A 23,633-nucleotide genomic window follows, 5' to 3' on the forward strand; every position below is an offset into this window, starting at 1 on the left:
GCTCATTTAAGGTAAGGGGGGGCAGTAAAAAAAATGTGTTGCGAGAGGGCGTGTCTTGCCTGCAAAGAACCATTAAACAAATTAGTACTCAGAGGCTGCAATTAAAGCCTACTGAGCAGAGACCCCATGCATCCGCAGGACCAGAGCAGGCAGAAGAGCCTTCTCCTACGTCGCAGCAAAGTCCTGGAATGACACCTCCCCCTCCCCCCCTACTCTGCACACCTTCAGGAAGTGCTTTAAGCCCTGGAGCTGCACCCCACCCCTCCCAGCACCCTTGGGACCCCTCACGGTTTAATAGCGCGCTCTATAAATCCCCGATTGATCAACATTAAAAGGGCTATTCTGGCAATACATGCACATGAAGAAAAGCATTTAACATTAAGAACATACACATGGCTCAAACTTACCTTATGTTCAACATTGTTCTGCTGAGCTTTGTCCAAATGGACTTTAATTAGCCTGCTGCCGTCCAGTTTCACCCGGATTCTCTTGCCCACAATTTCACTTGGGAAGACCAGGTCTTCTAAAATGGCATCGTGCACTGCAGTTAAAGTACGACTGCAAGACAAGCATCAAAGTCAAACAACCAATCTTGTTGCATGAGGTGGAATGAGCAAAACTCCGGTATTCCGGGATAAACTGTACTTGGGCAACAACATGAGTGTTCATTAATCTAACGGAAGAGTGAATAGCCAATAGTCAACCTCTGGTTTACGTAACCACGGCCAAATCATGGCTCTAAATAGCAAGGCCAAAAAAAGGCACTTTGAGACACTCAAGTTGTACTGTGACCTTTTATGGTTTTGACTTCCCTAGTACTGGACATGTGGAATACAGAGTGCGCCGTCCTAGATGTCCTAAGAGCTAAAAACAGATGTACCAGGCCAGACACTGCATCACATCGGTTAAACACCAGGCCAGACACTGCATCACATCGGTTAAACACCAGGCCAGACAAGCCAAGGGTCTATCACTGTAGCTATCCTGTAACCAAGCTGCTCTTTTAAAGAACTACTGGTTCTTACAGGGCCTATGGGAAGGTCTGAAAGGAATGATGGCACTTAAGATAGGCGATGCATATTCCTTGTGGTTGGCAATAACATTTTTGTATCAAATTTAGCCTCAAATGACATGTGCACGAGGGCACTTTTGGGAGCCAATTTGAAAACCAATCTATACACTTTACACTGAGAAAGACAATTTATATACAAATACTAAACCCCGTTTGGCAGTACTCCAGTGTGCTATTTCAAAGTTCATTACTTCTCAATTACTGTTTAATTTAGAACTCTGCTCCGTTAATATTCTTAAAATTCTTAACAGCAATATTGTCGCCCTATATACAGAAATCAACTGTAGTTTATTATTAACAGAATTAGCTTTTATGGTAATGAAGTCAGATATAAAAAGCAGGACACTACTAGGTCCCAGTACACACAAGTTAACAAATCTAGGAAATCCACACCTCAAACATGCAAGAAGTGTAGAAAATTGGGTGTAATATCGTTAGACCTCATTTTAGTATACATCCTATTCTGTTGTAATAGGAAACCTAACGCATTTGATTTAACTATTAAGACGCTCCCATAATCTTCACAATTGAAACTGACACTGCTCACCTCCTGGGGCGCTTCTGCTTGTTCTTGGTGCGGCTTTTTCTTGTTGGTTTAGGCAGAATCCTTCTCTGTTGGGAAAGTCACAAGAGATGGAGGCTCAATCGATTTAAATGGAAGTAAAATATTTTACAATGTTTTAACTTTCGATGGAGTTTGACATTTAAACATTTCATGAATTTAACGGAATACTAAACACATTCAACTCCAACACTTATTTGCAAATGTGCAGCAGAAAGAAAACATTACTTGTATTAAAATGTAAAAGGAATTTTTAGTTGAGCATTTTCATCTCTGAAGCTCGAATAAGATACACAAAAGGATGCGACTGAGCTGGAAGACAAATAAAGTCAACGTCATATTACAAAACAAAAAGTTGTGGGATATTCCATTTGCATTCTTCCGAGTCCCACCTCTATAATGACCCGGACAACACGCTTCTCAATATCCCAACCGCTCAACCAGCATATCACCTGATCAGGCAATTAAACCAGCATTTGCAATGCAACAGGTCTCGCATTACTGAAAGTTTGAGCTATTGGCATTGCTAATAATGCAGCGCCAATAGCTTAAACTGTAGTAATCTGAGACCCTTTAGTTAGCAAAAGTTTTTAGGTTTCGCCAGCGCAGTGCACAAGCGCTGCTTAGGAGGGACCTCTTGGAATTGCTCCAGGCTTTAGTGTAAACTCGTGCATGTTTGGCACCGTTTCCTATTAGTACTCGTGCATGTATGGCGTTTACCTTGCGGGAGTGAGCAGCTGCGCCATCTGTTAATAATTATCGCGCCTGCCGCTGCTCGCTCCCGCAAGGTAAACGCTGTACTTCCGGCCGCACGCCACTGAAACCCCTTTGAGTGGTGCCCTCAGCGTCGCTTTAACTTTCGCGGCTGCAGGGCCACGCTGGTCTTTTAGCGCTTGTTTAAAGGATGCACTGACGCTGGAATGTTTGTTTCGCTTTAAAACATTATTTTGAATGCATGTGGTGGTATCGGTAGTTTTGTGTGGTGGTATCGGTAGTTTTGTAATGTCGTTGCAAGAGACTGGACATTTAGTTGTAAAAATGCTTCTCTAGGACAGTGGTATCTTGAGCGATGTGCACTCTTGGCACCATAGTATAGTGAAAGGAACGATCAGGTGTACACGAAATTGCTACTGCAATCAGTCGCTCGTCAGAGCATTTACGTATAATGCGATTTTCAAGAACACATTCAGATTTAAAAACTAGCTATATTTTTATTTCCAATATCTAGTGTAGTTGTTGCAGAGAAGCAGACTTACTTTTACCTATTTCTCTAAATACTTCTTAGTAACCAACCCTCTTCTACAAAGATAATGCGTCCAGTGTTTGGATGTCGGAACAGAACAGTCAGCTAACCGAGCAGAAGGACACCAAAGGGAAATTAATATTGCTTTGCCGAATGGCACTTCCAAAGTAATTGTGAAAATATCGCCTGTGCATATTATACCAACGTACTGCTCAGATTTTGTCATTAGGAGGGCGTCATCTCATTTGGACTCGTCATACTTTGTATAGCCAGATGCCTGCCAAATACTTTAATTGCCATGTGTGCAGATCTCTTCATTACCCTCTCCAAAATATTGTTCATCTACGTGGGCTCGCTGACAAAACTATTTGCCTTTGCCTTTTTGTGGGCTACTGGTTTGAAAGGCTTCAAGCAGCGGGGCAAACGTAACAAAACTTAATGAAGGAATGGAAGATGAGGCCTTCCGCAAACTGCTCAGTTAAGAAGACTGCCATAATTGGGTTGCAGTGAATCCCTCACAATCCTGATCCACGGTTCCTCTACACCTGCTGCCCAGTCAATAGCGCTGTCCCAGGAATTACGTGCTAAGATATTAATTCATTTTGTGCAAGAGAAATTATATCACATATGTATTGATCATATACTTGGTTTGTACACATCAAATACTCCAGACTTAAACCCTTTAACCTATACTACGAACATAAAGTTTCTTATTTTTTGAGAGGCAAGCTTCCTCCAATCCTTTTTGAAGTATATAGCTTGCTATCTGGACATATTCCACCTGAAGGCCTCCTACTAGTATGGCAAAAATTGCTTTAACCGCATGCGCGCTAGCAGGTGTTCCTGTGCGCTGAATTTTGAAAAACGCGCGGTTTGTGACAAAGCCAGCTCGTCATACGCGTAGCGCAGGTAACGCCCATGACGAGCTGGCTGTGTCATCCGCGTCGAATGGGTTAAATATAATGTCAGAACAGGAGACCCTTATCACCTGGAGCTTGATAAATGTATAATGTTTCCACATATTCCATCTTGTATATATCTACTGTAGGAAGGTAGATCCTGACTATGGTTGCCCCCAACTTTTTGCCTGGTGTTTTGCTGGTTTTCTGACTTAGTTGACCTGGGGCCCTGCTATTCAGGACCCCAGGCCCACTGCTCTCTCTGTAAAATGGATTCCATGTACCTTAGGTACATATCCAATTGGATACTGAGTCACCTTATCAGTCCCTGTACAGTGTACCTTAGGTACCCAGGGCATAGGTGTTCCCAGGGCCAACCAGGGGCTGCAGCATGTATTATGCCACCCCTGGCTGGCCATCCAAATCTGACACAACTGGCTGCTTGACAGCTGGGGCAAGGTGGTGTAATCACCCTTTGCTTTAGATATAGTATACCTATATCTAACCCTAAAAATGGACACACAGATCTCCTATCAGTCACTCCTATGGCAGGCCTTGACAATCCTGAAGGCAGAGTGCTTGGAATCGTGTGAGATAGTGCTCTGGCATGAGCTGAGCCTGTCTGCGGCTTTCGGGATCTATCCCTTAGCCGTTTCCATGATATCGCATACCATATACTCTTAAGTGCATTATAATCCTCGCGGTTATATGCCAACTCTGGTATCGCTTTATCAAAACATGTCGAGTAAGGTGTCATACGAATTGGAATACTAACCCCTCGCCAATTCTGGCGACGGGGTTAGCATTCCACCCTTCTAGAGGGACATGACATGTATGTAACCTGTAACCCCGGTTAAAGTCAAACAGAGCCTTAGCTCCACAAAATGGATGCTGCCACCGAGACACAAGTCTGCCCTCCTGCTGCTGGGAGTCCTCCCAGAGCAGGAGGCAAGGACAAAGGGTTTCCTGCCAGGGGCGGTGCCAGCACCGTCCCAGACAGGATTTTGTGTATCCTAGGTAGGCAGGGCTTCAGAGGAAGGTGACTGCAAGTGGCACCCCGGTGCTCACTGTGCATAGGCCGGCTGAAACCAGTTACAGGGGCACTCCAGCCCCTGGCCTGGGGAAAGCCCGCCAAAGGAGAGGGGTGTAACCACCCCCCTCCTAGTCCCACCCATAGGGCAGGACTTAGTCGAGTGCCAGCCCCTTTTTGCAGGATAAAGGTAGGAACTGGCCCCCTTCCAAATCAGATCATCTTTGAATCCTGAAACTACTTTCTTCAAGAAGGAACTCAAGACTCTTCCTAAGATTTCTCCCTTGTGACTAAGGAGTAGTCACCCTGCAGCAGCAGGCACCAACCAAGCATCGCGGTTTGTTGCCAGTCTCTCCTTCGGATCAAGACTGCTCCAGCACGACGAGAACCGGCTTCCCTGGCACCTCTGACCTCAACCTACATCATCAGCCCAGCTGTGATCCGTGGGTGTGACGAAACCTCGAGGGACCGGCCATCTTCAGAACTGCACGACGCTTGTCCAGCACGACGCCTGAGTGACCCTCGACTGAGTGCCTTGGGGTAAGAGAAGCCCCGACCCTGAGCAGCTCCAGCACCGAAGTTCAGCCCCCTGCATCCACGAGATCGGCGTGGGGCCCTTCTGCTTTTTGCTGCTCACCGCGTTGTCCAGGTCGCTTGCCCGTTGGCTAGTGGCCCCCTTACGACGCTCCACGACAACTAACACTGCTGGTCTGGTTGCTCCAGACTAGCCCGTGCTCCCCTCCAAAAGAGTAGCACCCTGGACCCTCCTGGTCCACTCAAGACGCCATTTTAGGTCCACCGCGTGGGCCTTGCATTTGCCAAGACTTGTTGCCCAATCCTGGGTCCAGCGACATCGACAGCAAGAACCTTCGTGGGACAGCTCGCACCTCCATCCTGGTCGCTGACAACACCTCCTGGTCCGAGAGACTGCAGAGCCCAGCAGCGCCCACTCACCTGACTGCGGTGACTTCGCCCGGTGCCATCCTGGTGCCCACTTAATCACTGGCTAGTGATTCAGAACTTGGTCCCCTCTGCTTTCAGGTCTTCTTCCCTGATCCACGCTTGGATCTCTTCAAACTTTTCTTCACTGGCCGCCTGCCAGCAACTTCTTCTTCAGGCTCCTGGTCCGTCAACGTGGGTTTCCGACGCAACTTGAACCCTATGCAGCCGCAGCCCCTGGGCTAGGTAAATCCAGCACTCCGGTGCCCCAGCATAGTCCAACACTCCCAAGTGTTCGGATCCACTCCCGTTTTCGTCCCAACTAGTCGGGTTCGCCCGAGAACAGTAACTTTGCAACTACTAGCCTCCATAGACTTTTTCCCGCCTTACGCGTGAGAGTTCCCACTCTGCACACGACGTCCACAGGCCTCCTGCATCTAATCCCAGTGTTTAGAATTGTAGGCCTAGCGATTCCTGAGTCTAGAAAAGTATTACTTACCTTCTAGCAAGTTCGCATTCCACTTACTGTGTATATGGTTTTTCGTGCCCCTAGGGCATTTGTGTAAATTGTGCGACTTAAAGTATTTTCGTAAGAGTTTTGTTGTGTGCTTAGCTCCCTGACTCAAAGAGTTCAGGGTAGACTTGTTATAAATAAATATACGTTTATTTTCATAACAACTTGTGTGGTGTCCTTTCACTTGGTGTTCAAGGGGTAATGTGATGGTAAAACAGCTGGCTTAACAAGCCCTCTAGAGTCTTAGCCTTAGACTGCTCGTATCCATGCTACTAGGATAGCTGGTCTGTACGGTTGACTTACAACCAATCAATAAGGGTTGTTTGGACTGATACATAGTGATCACTAGAATAGTGAGCACTGCATATCAGGCCAACTTCTCACATCTACTGTCCACTTCCCTGCTGAAAGTAGAAAACCATGGGGCTGACAAGAGACAGGATTGTTCAGGAACTGACGCGATCGCCATTCTTGTACGAACTGTAATAAATACTAAGCCAGATTTACCATTTGTTAAGAATACAGTTATCCCAATATTTTCAGAAGATTATCGCAAAAAGAAAGAAAGGGTTTGCCACTGTAGAAATGAAAAGCCTTTGTATGTGATATGCATGGAGTTTTAACTCAAACACATTTTATTTGGAAATCCCCTTGGTATAATGTAAAATATCACTTGCAGGGTGATTGTTCTTAACAGGGTACTAGCAAACGGTTTTGATTTTGGGAGCTGGAGTATGCCAAATGAGCCTCCAGCAAAGCTTGTTCTGGTGACACCGCTGATAAGCAGGTGAACTTGCTTCTGTGTGCACAGTCAAACGTTACTTGCAGCTCATCGTAACCAAACAAACTTATTTTGGCAAATATTTCTTTGATAGCAAAATGGTTATCAGTTTGTGAAAATGTATGTGTTTGAAATCAGATGTGTATAGTGAGGACAACCACCTTATCTTCAGAAAACTACTCAAGATTTGGCTCTTCCCCACATAAGCACCATACGGAAACAGAAATTTACAGCATATTCCTCTGTATACAAGCATTTGTTTTCACTATAAATACGTACCTATCTGTGTATTACTTTATAAAACATGTAAAATAATTATGTTAAGTGAAAAAATAAAAAAATAAATCTCTGGTCTACATGTACATACTTTCATTGTGCATCTATGTACTTGGATCTGTATGTGTAACTTTTCTCCTGAAAAAGCATACCCAATGCACTACCCTATTTCTCATCCTGTGCCTCTATCAATATATTTAATCTAAATATACTTACTTCCTTCATGTATCTATATACTTTCAATGTACTCATGGATCTATATATTTATCACTTTCTTCTAATTTCCAATGCACTAGCCCAGTGTTTCCCAAACTGGGGCTGCTTGCAAACTGCATGGTACCAGTTAGTAACTTATGTTTTTTTCCCAGTCATTCATTATCCTGATGCTGCTAAAAAATTATTTGGGTGGAAATACATTTTTTATGTTAAAGTCACTGCTAGCCACTGTGTTATGTTCTGAATCCTGAGTTTGTGCTTTTCCAGACCAAGCACTCTTTAAAAATACCTACCAGTATGAATGACATGTGAATACTACACCTTGTAGTCTCCTTTCCCTTATGTAACATTTTCTATACACTGATTTGCATGTATGATTCATTGTCTATGTGTGTGATGTAAAGTGCTGACATCCTACAATGGTATGAGAGATGCTGTAAAACAAATGAAATACATATGACAGAGGGGCTATTCCTTCAATATAAAATACTACGGGCCAGATGTACGACCCTTTTTTATTTGTGCAAACGGGTTCGCAAACCGTTTTGCGCATGCAAAAGTCTATTGGGCCATGTACATAGACTATTTCGCAAGTTGCAGTTTTTTATTGACTCGCTAAATAGGTTTTGCAACTTGCTATTTGGAAGAGGCATTCCCTTCCAAATAGCAAGTCTCAAAATCATGTACAAATGTTTTGCGACTGCAATTGCGGTCGCAAAACACTCAATTACCACCTACTTCAAGTAGATGGTAATGCATTCGCAAATGGGAAGGGGTACCCAGGGGACCAGTTCCCCCTTTGCAAATGCATGCAAAATTATTTTTTACGGGCAGGCAGTGGTCCCGGGGACCACTGCCTGCCCTTAGAAAATGATACAAAAAGGTTTCTTTTTTTTTTTTAAATGCATGGAAAATGGTCTGCATTTAAAAAAAAAAAATGCTTTCTTTAAAAGCAGTCCCAGACATGGTGGTCCGTTGAGCCTAGCAGGCCAACATCCCTGGGAGGGCTGGCATTCCCTATGGGCTCGCAAATGGCGAAAGGCTCATAATTATTAATGAGCCTCGCAATCTTAAACAGTGTTAAACACACTGTTACACATTTCATTTAACGACTTGGAATTTGCCACTCGCAATGTGTCACCAATGGCGTGGCGCTAAATGAAATGGTCTTACAGCTGGCCCCAAAATCCTTAGTACTGTGAGTATTTGTTGTGTGCACACCGTGTTTTTTTTCAAATTACTGTTTTAATATTTGAAATTTTAATCATACAACTTGCTTGGGGGTCCCCGGCTTCCAGCGGTGACTCAATGGGGGCCATCAGGAATCAAAAGTTTGGGAACCACTGCACTAGCCTATTTCTCAGACTATACTTCCCTCTATATTATCTTCTAGCCCAACCTTCTGACTCAACTTCTTTCTACTACTCCTTCCAATGTACTACCCTATCTCATCCTATACATCTATCAATGTATCCTCTACACCCACTCTTTTATCCCAAACCCCATACCACTACTATGATCGCCAAAATAACCATTTCTAGACTCTCTCCTGCTCTACCCCTCCTTGCATCATCTGACCTCTTTTTACTACACCGATCCCCTAAAACAAACCTTTCTAAACTCTGACTCCTCCCCTCCAAAACTCCTTTTTACTCACCCAAAAGCCTCTTCCTACTGCTAAGACCTCAAAAAAAAAATCCTTCACTTTTTATCCCTCCACTATCCTTTGCAATCAAAATTAACAGACTAACATGTTCACTTCTCAAATTCCATATTAAACTATACTAAAATACTGCCCAAATAACTGAACATATCTACTACTCAAATTTATTCATACATATACTATACTCATTTTCAACACTAATCCTTTATGGGTTCCGGAGTGGCATGTTACTCGCCAGAAATGCGCTTCAACACCCATCAGGGGTAACAAGTGCTATATGAATGCAAATCTTTCTTCCCCTTTTATCCCTCCGCTATCCTTCTCACTCCAAATAACAGACCAATATCCACCACTGAAATTACCTCATATTTCACCATATTAATTCACCACTAATCCTTTATAGGCTTCCTGAATAACGTGCGTCAACAAGCGATAAATACAAACCTTTGTCCTCCTCGATCTTTCTGCTATCATTCCAAAGCCAAATAACTGTCTAACCTATCCACCACTTAAAATGTACTTGCATGTTTCACTATACTAATTCAACACTAATCCTCTATGGGTCTCGGAGTAGCGTGCTACACGCCGAAAAAGCGCTTTGACACCTCGTCTGGGGTAGTAAGCGCTATATAAATGCAATTACAATACATACTCGTGATCATGCTAAGATATATATGCCCATGTTTTAATATACTGATACACCAATAATTTTGTACACTAGCAAGCAGAGAGACAGTGACACGCGTATTTACTAGTTAGCTCCACTCATCCACAGCATGTAAGAGCTCCAAGATGGCCGCCCGGTAGGAGCTCTCGTCCGGAGCTCCTAGTGCTCGGGATCCCTCGTTTGGATTTATCCCCGATAGCACTCTTCTTGCGAGAAAATTAAGTACGAGTAACTGGATTTTTAACCGAGTAACTGGATTGATCATAAAAGTAACTGGATTGGACAGCAATATCGATGAAAGACACCTACCTGTGACACCGGCGGCTGGGACCCCTGCGACTGTCACCGGAGCATCGGCAGAGCACGAGACAGCCGGGGAGAGCCACTGTGGATACTGCGGTGGCCGTGGAGGCTGGTGGCGGCTGGTGAGCGGGAGGCTGTGGGCGTCGGAGAGGCGCTGCTGTCTTGTGCCCAGACGCTGCCGTGGCTGCCTGCCGTGGCTGTTTGCTGTGGTCGCCGGTCACTGGCGGGCATAGGATCGGTCATCGGATCCGCTCCGGTTCCCCCTGTTGACGGTCTGGAGACTATCGGGACTGTCTGCCGGGGCGGCAATCACTGACGGGCACTGTGGAGGCGCTGTAGGCGAGGCGCTGTGGCTGTAGTCACTGCCGAGCAGTCTGTGGTGGTTGAGGAGGTGCCCCAGCACAGCAGTGCGGAGCGGGGCGACGGGGCCGATCCACCTGCGGAGAGAGCCGACGTGGAAGACGGCGAGCGCGGCGGAGGCTCTGGAGGATTGGTCCCTGCACTGGAGCACCGGGCCCCGGTCTGCACGGCTCACGACGGAGGTGCATCTGGCCTCTCTCGACTGCACACCGGGAGCTGTGGAGGTGAGGAGGTGAGGGGCAGCTGGCGTGAGAGCTGGGCGGGGGGGGGGGTCGGCTGAACCACACGAAGCCTGCACACAGAGAAGACCTAATAGCCGCCACCCCCCCCAGGAAATGCCCAGAAAATGCGTTGAACAATGGAAAAGAACTATGATAGCACTAACATCGGCTATTATTTACTAATAGAGTGCCCATCTCTACGTAACCCTCATCTGCACAAATCTACCTTTTGCATCTGACTTGAACAGCTTCAGTGCAGCTTGACAACCATGTTATTTGCACACATACTTTTAATTATTATTTCGAACATGCCGGCTTTGCATTCTTTGCCCTGAATCCTATGAAGTTAACTGCCTGCAAACTATCTTCGTGGCATGGCGGTCGATTCACTCTTCTCACTCTCCTTTACCTAAAATGGCTGGGGCCAGATACCGGAGCCATAAATCGCCTCCACTGCCCACCAGATGACCATGAAGCTACATACCAACGTGGTCACAGGTCATCAAAACAGAGATAAGTCTCCCTCCTCGCCTCCAAGCAGCATGGAAGCTAATCTCTCTCCTCCCCACCTAACACTGAAGGTGGACTAACTAGACCTGCCCCTGAGCAGAAAGAGAAACTATCTCTCTAAGGCACACCTACAATAGAGAAAGGACTACTACTATTGTCTTCCTCTATGCTATTCTGGCAGCCATCTTTGACGAGCCCTCCACTGGGGTGGCCATCTTAGACTAGTCATCCTACCAACTGCCCATACGTAAGTTTACTTGAGTTTACAGCCCTGCAATTTTACAAACTCACCCACTTACCCCCCCTCTCTATCTACGCTTCTTCCACTATGGAACGCATGGGCGAACACATACAAAATAAACTACCCACCCGAGCTCTCCATAAAAAACGCCAAACGCTACAAACACAACTTCATGAAGGCACACCCTGAAACTCAGTTCGTGGACACCTACTTCTCACAGATCAATGGAGCCACAAGCACCGATATCTTCTACACTCTGCGTAGAGCACAGTGCAGGAAAGCGCTCCTCTCCATTCTCACTAGCTCCACCTCTAGTAAATCGGCTCATGGTCTAACACGTCATCCCAAGTCTTCCCAGGCAAAGCCACCATCACCATCTACAACAACGGGACCATACTATTCCAAGCTACTGATAGGAACCTCGACCGACTCGACATTCTGTTCCCTACCTTCCTAGAACACATCACCAAACGGCGGACCTCCTCTCCGAACAAATCAAGCTACACAACACCCTCCAACTCCACAACACCCTCCAACTCCAATCCCCAATCTAACTTGCCTTACGCATCTCTACAGCGGATTGACACACACCTCTCCTATCCCCCCAGTGCTATAGTTAGTCACACACCCGATCTAACCCCCCCTCATCCCTCTTCTACTGGCGTAGATCGCTGCCCCCATACATCCTCCATACCCCCACTCTCCCTCCCCCCCACCTCTCACAAGTCTCGCTGAAACCACCACCGCCCGGAGTTTATCTCCCCCCCCCTCCCCGCGGTAGATCTATCTCCCCACCCTATCTCCCCCCACCCCCACTCTCACTCCCCACCCTCCCATCTAGACCCACAGAACATACCACCTCCCTTACATTAACATCCCCCCCTCTCTTCCCCCCCATTCTCAGCCCCCACCACCTCCCTGCCGCCCCCATTGCCTTCAGCCTTCACTCACTCCTCAACTCACCGGCGCCGCTTCCCGCCGACGTATCTACCTATGCCTCCTACCCTCCCCCTACCTCACCCACACCCCTTGCCCACAAATCCTCTCACACACCGAATACCATCCCACACACTATTACCGCAGAGCCCCCCAATAACGCTAGCATATCCCCCCCCCCCCCCCCTCGGTACCCAGCTCGCTTTCCAATTCACTACTCAACCATTCGCCACCAACACCATCCCCAATCCACCTCTGGACATGATTTTACCCACCCTCATACAAGTCAAAGAAGATCTCCTACAAGTCAAAGAAGATCTCCACACTATCAAAGTACTTCTCTATACACACCCCAGACAACACCCCACCACTACCCTACAAACGCCCCACCCTCCTCACCGACCCTCGCATCCAACTCTCCCCGCGCTGGCCCACTATCCCCGCTCGCAATGACACTCACCGCCCCCGTCGCGCCCTCAACTCTGTCGGACCGCGACCTGTGCTCCCTCCTTCGTTCTTTTGGCCCTGGTCCTGTAAAACACACAACGATCACACACCTCCCCATACCCACAATTCTCTCAAATCCCCTTAGGCCCCCAACTCTAAGCAACAGAGGCTCCGTCCCCAACAATCTCAGAAATGTCCCCCTCTCTAGAAGGCTCGACCACCCTTCTCACTCCCAGACTTAAATGCATCCTACTCAACTGCAGATCGGCTCAGAGACACTCCTCCGACATCGCGGATCTCGTCACAACAATGGATCTGGACCTAGCCATTCTGACTGAAACGTGGCTAACTGAAGCTTCTACACCGATATTGGACATACTAGTCCCCCCCAACTATCACATCATTAGACTTGACAGGCCTGGCAAGACGGGCGGGGGAATTGCGGCATCTTTAGGAGCAACCTCTCCGTTTCTAAAGCCACCTCCCCCTCCCTCACTTCCTGTGAACTCTTCTGCCTCGATATCTCCAGCGAGGGCAAACAAGTATGTGCTCTACATCTCAACTATCACCTTCCTGGGGACAACCTCACCTTCACCCAACAACTCATGGACACGATCACATCCAATGCCGGTCGGCAGATCACTCAAATCTACCTGGGCGACTTTAATCTCCACTGGAACGATCAGAAAGATGCAGTGGTGAATAGTCTCAAAACTTTCCTTAATGCGCTTGACCTCACCCAAATATGCAACAGCCCAACACACGACAAAGGCTCGATACTTGATCTCATTATCGCCAAAGAGGACTCTACCCAACTGGAGGCGATCCAACCCTGTGACTGGTCAGACCACCACATTATCACCTTCTTTATCAACGAAAAAGTTAAACCTAACCCGGCTCAACCTACCAAATCCAAGATCTGGAAAAGGGACATGAAGAATCTTAACCCCCAATTCCCTGCCTCCCCACACATGCAGTCTCCTCCTTCCCCCTTCGGGCGCTTCGGATGTTCAATCACTGACCGATCACTACCTCGACTCTATGAACTCAATAATCAACGTGGCTGCCCCATTGCAACTGAAGAGAATCTCCACCAAGAGCTCAAACCCTTGGTACGACGGTAGACTCAATGAAGACAGGCGTGCTTTGCGAATGGCAGAACGCACCTGGAGATCTGACCCCTCATCACTGCATCTCAAAACGCTTAAGATCAAGAGAAACGCCTACTTTAGGAAAATCAAGCGCGCAAAATCTGACTTCTTAAGCCTCCAACTGGATCAAGCAAAAAACAGGCCAAAAAAACTGTTCGAACTAATCAAAACTCAAAACAAGACAACCCATACAATCGAACAGCACAACAAGCGACACCCCACATTGTGAAGACTTCTCTGCTTTCTTTAAGCTAAAGACCGACAACATAAGGAGTGACCTCATCAATGATGTAAGCCGATACCCTAGTCTCACCAGAATGTCTGATACTCAACCTAAAAATAACGCATCATGGACGTCCTTCGACACCTACTCTGAAGAAGCAATCAATCAAGACATTTATAGAGCGCACTACTCACCCGTAGGGTCTCAAGGCGCTAGGTGGGGGGGGTGCCGTTACTGCTCGAACAGCCAGGTCTTGAGCTTCTTCCTGAAGGAGAGGTGGTCTTGGGTCAGGCGCAGGTCGGGAGGGAGGGAGTTCCAGGTCTTGGCGGCCAGGTAGGAGAAGGACCTTCCTCCTGTTGTCGCTCTCTGGATGCGGGGATACACAAACTGCTCGGCACCTTGAAGCCCTCTAATCACCTCATAGACCCCCTACCTGCTAATGCTGTAAAAGACTTCATCATCCCCCTGCTCCTCCCACTTTGGACCAAAATCATCAACAGCTCCCTTCAACAAGGTCTCATCCCGGACACCCTCAAGGTGGGGCAAGTCACGCCTATACTCAAGAAACCTACAGCTGACCCGTCTGACCTAAACAATTACCGCCCTATCACCAATATCCCCACCCTGGCCAAACTGCTGGAAAAATGTGTACAACTCCAACTAACAAAACACATTGACCAGTTTGACCTCCTCAACCCTCATCAATCAGGCTTCCGAGCGAAACATAGCCGTTTCCGTGCTATGACGCACATAATTGATGACGCCCTCCAAATCTTTGATCACAATGATTCCTGCCTCCTCATCCTGCTTGATCTCTCCTCAGCACTTGACACGGTCAAACACGAGAACCTACTGGAGTTGCTAAACACCAGAATGGGTTTATCCGGGACTGTTCTCAAATGGTTTACTTCCTTCCTACATAACCGGTCTCAGAAGTTCAAGATCAACAATGTGCTGTCTTCACCTGTGACAGTAGATCTAGGCGTCCCACAAGGATCTTCCCTTTCCCCCACACTGTTCAACCTCGTCATGGAACCTCTCGCTACCTTACTCCAAGCATCCAATGTACAATTCCATATGTACGCCGATGACACTCAACTTTACCTAAAGCTACAATCACCGGAAGATATCAAACTTCTTAACTACACTCTTAGAAACACTCAATCGTGGTTGGCCGACAACCACCTTAAACTAAATGCTCTGAAAACTGAGTTCCTTCTGATCTCACCTCCTGCGAAAATTACAACCACCCAAATTTCGCTCAATCACCTAACAGCACTCAATGTCCAACCCACCATCGTGGATTCTGCGAAATCCTTAGGCATCACACTCGACGCCAAGCTCAACATGCAACAGCACGTTAGCAAAGCAACGAAAGGAGCTAATTTCCAAATCAACACATTGAGAAATCTTAAACCCTTCTTACCAGCCAAGGACTTCCAAACTGCTGTACAAGCCCTAGTCATCCCCCGCATAGACTATGGAATTGTACCCCTCAGCGGACTCCCTTTATCAACAACCGCACCCCTTAGAGCCTCCCTGAACGCTGCCGCGAGACTCAATACTGGCTCAAGAAAACACTCGCATATATCCCCAGACTTAAAATCTCTGAAATGGCTACCTTTTGAAGCCAGAATACAGCTGAAAATTGCCGTTATGACACACTCAGCCGTACATCACAAGGCACCCAACTACCTCACTCAAAAGTTCTCTCAGGAGGTGCGAGATCCAACAGAAGTACAAAAAGTCTACTCCTGAAACCACGTAGATTCCGGAAGGAAAAAACATACAAACGCTCCTTCTCAGGAATGGCACCCAGGATCTGGAATGCACTCCCTCCTGAAACCAGGCTTATCTCCTCCACTGCACTCTTCAAGAAAGAGGTGAAAACCATCCTTATGGCTAAGTTCACCTGAACTTTAGTGTTGTTGGATCAGAGACCTTGCACCGCCTTTTATTATTGGCTACCTGATTGTATATTGGCATTATATTCTCACTTGATTGCATATTGGCACTATATTCTTACTTGATTGTGTTCCTACTATACTACTCACTTACTACCGACCACTTTATTCCATACATTAGTCTGTTGAATCACCCTCTTGATGCCCCTAACACTTGTTCCCTCTAATTCTAAGAAAATGATATAAGCCATCCATACAGCAAAAGTTTACCTGAACCCTACTGTAGTTGGATCAAGGACTTTGCGCCATTTTATATTACTGGTTACCTGATTGTTTATTGGTTTTTTATCTGTACGTGACTGCTGACCTATTATTCTATTGTCTATCACACTGTATCCAATAGTTTGTTTAGTCACATCCCTGTTGCCCCTACCCCTGTCTCTGTGAAGTGCTCTGATATCTTTAAAGATCTTGTTCGCGCTATATAAAACTTTGAATACATTTTTTTTTTTTTAAATGTACTAGTGGTAGCCTTTGAAAGCTATAAAGGGCACTGTTCGGTATGTTTATACAGTATTTTGTACCAAACAGTGCACACACTCTAGGGTGGAACTTTTCTGGCCGGCAGCCTTCTGGCTTGTCCTCGGGCAAGCAGAGTTCCCCCGGGCATGCATGACGGTGGAATTGCTGGTGTTCAAGCAGTGCTGCCCGCCTCTGGGGCCGGAGCCTTCCCGAGCTCCAGTCTCTGCAATTTTAATCCTACACGATATGTGGCCAGTCTCTTCCCACGTCTTTCCTTAACTCTCTGCTGTGCGAGGTAGAATTGGGGGAGCTACCTGCAGCTCTAAACTTCCATTTGTGGGCTACTCACGTCCCAAGCCATGTGGACCCAACCTGCTCAGAGCACGACCAGAGCAGCAGGCGAGGACTTTAAGGCAGGCCGCAGCAGTGGGGACTGTTGGTCCCCAGTCAAGGGGCGCCACACGGGCTGGTGCTGATCTCCATAAGCCCCGGATGCCTGTCTAACTTGAAGCGGATGCTGCTCACAGCCTGTGAGTAACAGCGAGAGGCTGGGGACAACGTTACGCACTGCTGTGGGGGTAAGAGTTGGGGGGCCCTGCTGCCGAGATCTGAGCTCGCCACAGATCCCTGGGGCTGGAGTGAGCCCTCAGCCCCGACAACCGTTTAACAATTGCACCTTGTGAGCCCCCCACAGTGCGGTCTGAAAGTGAGGCCTGTGGTGGTGCCAGAGCCTGAAGTGCCACGGAAGGCCTGGTTTTTAACGGCCCGCTGCCTCGACTTTCTTTGGGACCAACGAGGAGAGGGGCAGCTGGGTTTTGAAACTGCTCCCTTCTCCCTAAAGTGCAGAAGCCACAGCACGCTTCCCCTCAGTGGGACACATACATGCTCCAACACTGCACAAGAACCAGAGGAGGGGAGCCCCTGGGACACAGCGGAGGGCCTTAGTCCCTACCTTTGGTCACTTCCTGTGAATAGAGGGGCCATATATGAAGAGGGTGGCCCCGACAGTTGGTGATAAGTCTGCAGCATACAAACATTGACTGGCATAGTAGGAAGGGACTGCATGCTCCCAGATCATGCGCGCGGTCACTCGAGTCTGCTCCTGTAACAGCCATGGCTCCCAATGGAGGCTCCATGGGTCGGTGACTCCTGACGCCTATCGGGCTGCTGATCATACTTTTCATTATGAGGTGAGGAGCTGAGGTCCAGCAGTGCACCTGTCCAGTGTGCGAGTCTGTTGAGCTTGCATACGGTATGCACCCGATTTAGGGGAGAACTTACTGTAGGCGTCAGCAACGATATGATCCTGGAAAATAATAACGACTTCATGGTACTCCTTGTTAAATAAATTCCTTTATTGGAAGGACATCCGTGTACATGGTAAGTTAGCAAATTAATAATTTAAACCGCCTCCGTGTATATATATATATATATCCTCCCCACGCCAACATTCAAACTCCCACCCCCCCCACCCCCACGAGCAAAGCTTGTTCCTATCCATGAGTGCAACATATGGAAATAGACATGAGCAAGAATGCATTGTTGCTCATGCCTACTTTTTAACAGATACTGCACACAAATGTAAACATGTTGGGAGATGCACTCGCGAAGGGGCGAGATGCCACACCTCCAACATAAAAAAATACACTAGAGCATACTTAATAAAATATGATCCCCTAAAAATATAATCCTGTAACTTTATAGGTGGGACCCAACTTCTGGGAGTGTCCTGACATCGTTACTCACACTGAACCATAATATCTCACTCGTTACTCCACGTCTTGGAAAACATTGCCGCCCCCCACCCGCCAGTCTAAACACGCCTGCTCTTTAAACAAAGGCACTGTTAAAATTCCAAACTCCACCACTATCTATCCTCACAGCATTTTTAAACACCTAAATAATTTTGACAGGATCGGACCATACATCATAACCCTTCCCGTCAACTCTTGCATGACCTGACCAAATCACCCACTTGCTAAAAGAGCACTTACTCCTCAACTTTAATTTTATATTCCTCCACTCTACACCATATCCCTTTGAAATCTAACTCAGTTGCTTCGCCAACGTTACTACATTTGTTCCATAGCCACAAAGTGACCACCCAGATACTGCGTCTCGTCCACTCAACCCAAAAGGACTCAAATTGGTTACTGAATTAGGTGAAGTCTTATAAATTAAGTATAAACTAACATTTCTCCAATTAAGTCCCCCTTTTACAGTCAATTGGATCGCCTCCCTGACTACAGTTTAATCTCTCAACCACTGGCTTTAGGATGGAAAATAGCTAATCTATGCGTCACACCATACCTTTCCCCAAAAACAAAATCATTATCCTGCTGGTAAACTGGGGACTATTCCCAGTTAAAAGCTCCTGATGAATACCTTCCCTACAAAAAACGTCATCAAAACATTCTACAACAACTTGGAAGTGACCTCATTCACCATCTTAGCCGCTGGCCATATGGAATAGTCCATTCCATGCCAAAAGCTTGGTGCCTGGGCAATACCGTAAATGGGCCGATAATCTCAAAAACCCAATTTACGCCAAGGGGCAATTCCTCTGTCTGAGGTTCAATACAAATAGTCCTGGCTGACATCACTAGAAGCGCACTTGTTGCACAACCTTACCTGATGCTCAACAAATATATCCCCACCAGAAACTCTCCCTGACCCACCTTCCAGTAGGATTATATCCAATTGACCCACATAGGCTATGTCCACAATAAGTCTCCCTAGACTGAACGGAGGAATAAACATATCCCCACACACATTTTTCCACCGGCAAACGATGCAAGATTGATTGGTTAACCTTCTTAAGTTCATCATCATTGTACATCTCCTCGGCCGAACTAGATTCTAGTAAAGTGGGTTGCTCAGCATGTATAAAGTTTACATCCTGTAGGGTGAAGGCAATCTCGCAGTCTTCCAGATCTACTCCACAATCATCCACACTATTAAGAATGGGCTAACAGGACATGAAATCAGCATGAACATTTTTTCCATGCACAAATTCTGACACTGAACGTTTTGCAGCCTAGATGCTAATCTTGCTAACCTTGCAAACATGGAACGTCCCCCGCTGGTGCCATCATGCGAATTAATGGTTTGTGGTCCGTTTTGATAATTAACTTGGTATCCCCAAATAGGTTCTTAAAATGTTCTGCACCGCACACGCATGCCAATAATTCTTTCAATTACAGAGTAATTTTGTTTTGCTTCTCTCAATGCTCTAGAAGCATAGGAGACTATCCATTCACCATTTCGATCTCTGCAGAAGTACAAACCCTAATCCACAATTGCTGGCATCTAGCATCACAACTACAAAAGGTTTCAAACAAGGTGCATGAACGATAAACTCCTGCAATGTTTGAAAAGCAATAGACCCATCTCCAGTCCAGTTGAACTGTGCATTTTTCTTAATGAATCATCTAAAATGTTCCACTGCAGCAGCAGCAACATTAGGAATTAATTTAGAGTAAAACTCTGTTAACCTTAAAAATGCCACTAATTGCTCCTTTGAACTGGGAATAGGAGCCTTAGTGATGTTCTCCACATGGTTTAGGCCTAATACCCGAACCACTAATAGAATGTCCTAAATACTACACTTCAGTTTGCTTGTACTTGCATTCATCAGGACTCAATGTAAGACCCATGTCAGCTAAGGCCATATGAAAGAACCAAAATAACCCTTCTGGAGTTTTAAATACTGTTAAATTCCTTGATTATCCACCTAAAACGACCCTGTGATATGCGGTCGCAAGGCAAGACATGACCATCTCGTGTAAATAAGGTAAGCGATGGCCATCCACCTATATGGCATAGTTGAGGCTACGCACGCAAGTAAATGCAAAGTATAAATTCTTCAGAAGGTGACCAATATGAAAATGGGAGAAACCCACGGTGAAGATTCCACTGGCTCAATGATTTTCGTCTAACAAAGATCATGCAAAACGTTCTACAGTTTACCCCATAAGCACTCCATGGCGAATGGGTACTGCACCCTCACAATTTAATGTGGTGCTTGAAACTGCTGTATTTTCCTAATGTACCGCTAAAAACCCTAGGAAACTGATTTTAGATCCAATACAGTGCCATTCACATGCGTTGTAACTTTAGCAGCTACAATATACACAGGAAGGAACGCTGTAGGATCAAATTTGATCACCATTTTGTTCTTGATGTGGCCAACCCAACAAGGCCTGGCCCGGTCTAGCAACGTAAATCCTTCCAAACGTCTGCTGCCCAGAAAATTCTATTCTGGCCAACAAAAAACAAATATATCAATTTTATGACCATAATATACTCCAGGTGTGACACAGAATGAGTTCCATATTAGCCCAGGTTTAAGAACATGTGAAATAAGCACAAGAATCTTCTTTAATCTTTATTTCGACCAATAAGATCATTAAAGATACACACATCACAATCAGAAATAAAAGCAAACATTAAGGCAAAACAATGATTTTTTTCTCTTTTTTAAAATCAGTTTTTGCAATATGGATCAAGTTATCTAAAATGAATTATCTAAAATTTAAAAACATAATTAAAAATCCACGTCCAGTTTGAGGAAGCGTGAACGTGCGTGCCACATTGCCATTAAGTACTTAGCCATTGCAAATACTATCTGTGGGGAGAGATCAGTTTTTAGAATTCTGTACGCAGGTAAGAAGTTTCTGAATCCCAGGTTTTTGAGGGGGATTAGCCAGTATTTCCTAATTTTTTGATAAGGCTCGCAGAAAAGTACTGCATGTAAATAATTTTCTTGGGGGTGCGTGCGAATGCCGGGCAGCGCTCCGTGGACGAGGGCGAAGACCATGAACTTGTAAATGACCTTAACGGTAGGGTACCTTGCCTCCACTGCAAAAAGAGTTTCCTAGCGAGCACTGGGCTCATACCATCCAAGACACTTTCAAAACAATAATAGTCTTTGTTTTGGATGAATAAGTTTGTCAGAGCCCACCCGCGTCTGATTCACGGCAGTAGTTAGCTTTAAGTTGTAGTAAGCCTTTGATAGTTCTTTTCGTGAAATCTTAATGCTTGCTTTTGCCAGATCAGTCCAAAGTTCTGGTAAACCAAGGGTCTCAAATGATCTTTTTATATAGGTTAGCCATGGAATAGAACTAGCGTTTGGTATATTTAAAAACTCCTGAAGCTCAGTCTTGTATTTAATAAGATCAATGCTGCTCCAGAGTCGTCGCCAGAAGGTTAATGGCTTGAGTCCTAATTCATCTGCAATTGGCCTGATGTCCAGATCGAGTCTCAAAGGAAGCAGCGGGGTACTTGCGGGGAGAGCTACCATCTGCCTGATAAATTTTTCTGTGGTCATCAGTTTTTGAGCAGTGGTGTGACCCCACAATTTGGCCCCGTATGTAACTGCCCCCCGGGCCTGTGCTTTATAGATTTGGATGATAGGACCCAGTGGGCGGTATATAGAGTTCTTGACCATCCTTGAAATTCCACCCACTAACTGCACAAGCTTCATGTTGGCTTTAGTCTTGTGTGTTTCCCAGGTCATTTTCTCGTTTAGAGTTACCCCCAGGTACTCAAACGTGGAGACCCTCTCTAAGCGGACTGAGCCGAGCAAGGGGTTGGGGCGTTTTGATGGCGTGGGGTTTAAGATCATATATTTTGTTTTTTGGGCATTGATCTCAAGACCCCTTTCCATACATAATTCGAGAAATCCATCCAGTGCCCTTTGGATTCCCATGGGTGATTTTGATAGCAGCAGGGTATCATCCGCAAACATGATGGCAGGTACCCTGCTGCCATCCAATTTAGGGGCATCAATGTCTGCAATCCTAGACAGGTGGCGATTACCCAGTTCACAAAGAGGCAGAACAGGGTCGGTGCGAGCACACAACCCTGTCTCACCCCTCTGTCAACGGGGAATTTGTCTGTAAGCTCCCCGTTCCTGCCGCACCTGACACGCGCAAAATTATTCTGGTGTAACTTAATCAAAATGGATAGGATTTCTACTGGGACACCCATGTCCGCCAGGACTCTCCATAGTTTTGGTCTTGGGACCAAGTCGAAGGCGGCTCGCAAGTCCACAAACAGTGTACAAGCTGCCACCCTCGATTAAAGCAGTCCTCCAATAAATAAGATTCAGGCGGAATATTTGGTCGGTTGTCGATATCCCCCTTCTAAAACCTGCCTGATACGGACTCAGAATAGCATATTCCTCCAGCCAGGTCTGGAGCCGATCTAATATAAGTCTCCCAAAAAGCTTCTGGGAGACGTCTATGAGGCTGATGGGCCTGTAATTGGCTGGGAGCAGATGCGAACCCTTCTTAAATATAGGAACAACCTCTGCACCCAGCCAAGTGCAAGGCACATCCATGCCCTTCAGAACTGCATTAAATAGTACCAATAGGTAGGGGGGCCCATATATCGGGCTCCTGTTTAAACAGATCACCTGGAAGACCATCCAAGCCTGGCGCTTTCCCCAATGGCAGGCCCGCAATTACTGCTCTGACCTCCTTTTCTGTAAAAAGGTCCCCCTCTAAGTAATTTGTGACAAATGGGGAAGAATAACATTTGGCCCCCTTTTCCTCTGTGTAGAGGGACTGGAAATGTTCCCGCCATATGCTTGGTGCAATATTTGGTTCTATTGCTGGTGCTAGGTCTTCGGATCCCGTGTGAACGACACGCCAGAACTTCCTGGAGTCCCTAGTGGCCAATGAACTAGAAAGTTCCTCCCATTTATTCTGGTCCCATTCCATCTTAGCACTATTGACCATTTTCTTGTATGCCCGTCTTCTAGACTGTATCTCTAGTCTACTTTTACCCTCTTTAACCCCTTCGATGCGGATGACAAAGCCAGCTCGTCATGCGCGTTACCTGCGCTACGCGGATGACGTGCTGGCTTTGTCACAAACGCGGTTTTTTATTTCAGCGCACAGCGGGAAAACCCGATAGCGCGCATGCGGTTAATAGAAAAGAGAAGGTCC

At 46.3% G+C, this 23,633-nt stretch overlaps 1 protein-coding gene across 1 annotated transcript in view; it reads right to left on the reverse strand.

The window, feature by feature from the left end:
* The window catches only part of RPS7 (ribosomal protein S7), a 90,287-nt gene that overhangs the window by 45,934 nt on the left and 20,720 nt on the right, over positions 1-23,633 (reverse strand). The window contains exons 5-6 of the mRNA XM_078647867.1: positions 1,620-1,684; positions 408-558 (exon numbers count right to left, since the gene is read on the reverse strand). Of these exons, the coding sequence (XP_078503993.1) occupies positions 408-558; positions 1,620-1,684 (216 nt within the window). The remainder of the gene's footprint in view (positions 1-407; positions 559-1,619; positions 1,685-23,633) is intronic.

The sequence above is a fragment of the Lissotriton helveticus genome, chromosome 6 (genome assembly GCF_964261635.1).
Source record: "Lissotriton helveticus chromosome 6, aLisHel1.1, whole genome shotgun sequence".
In the NCBI taxonomy this organism is placed as follows: Eukaryota; Metazoa; Chordata; class Amphibia; order Caudata; family Salamandridae; genus Lissotriton; species Lissotriton helveticus.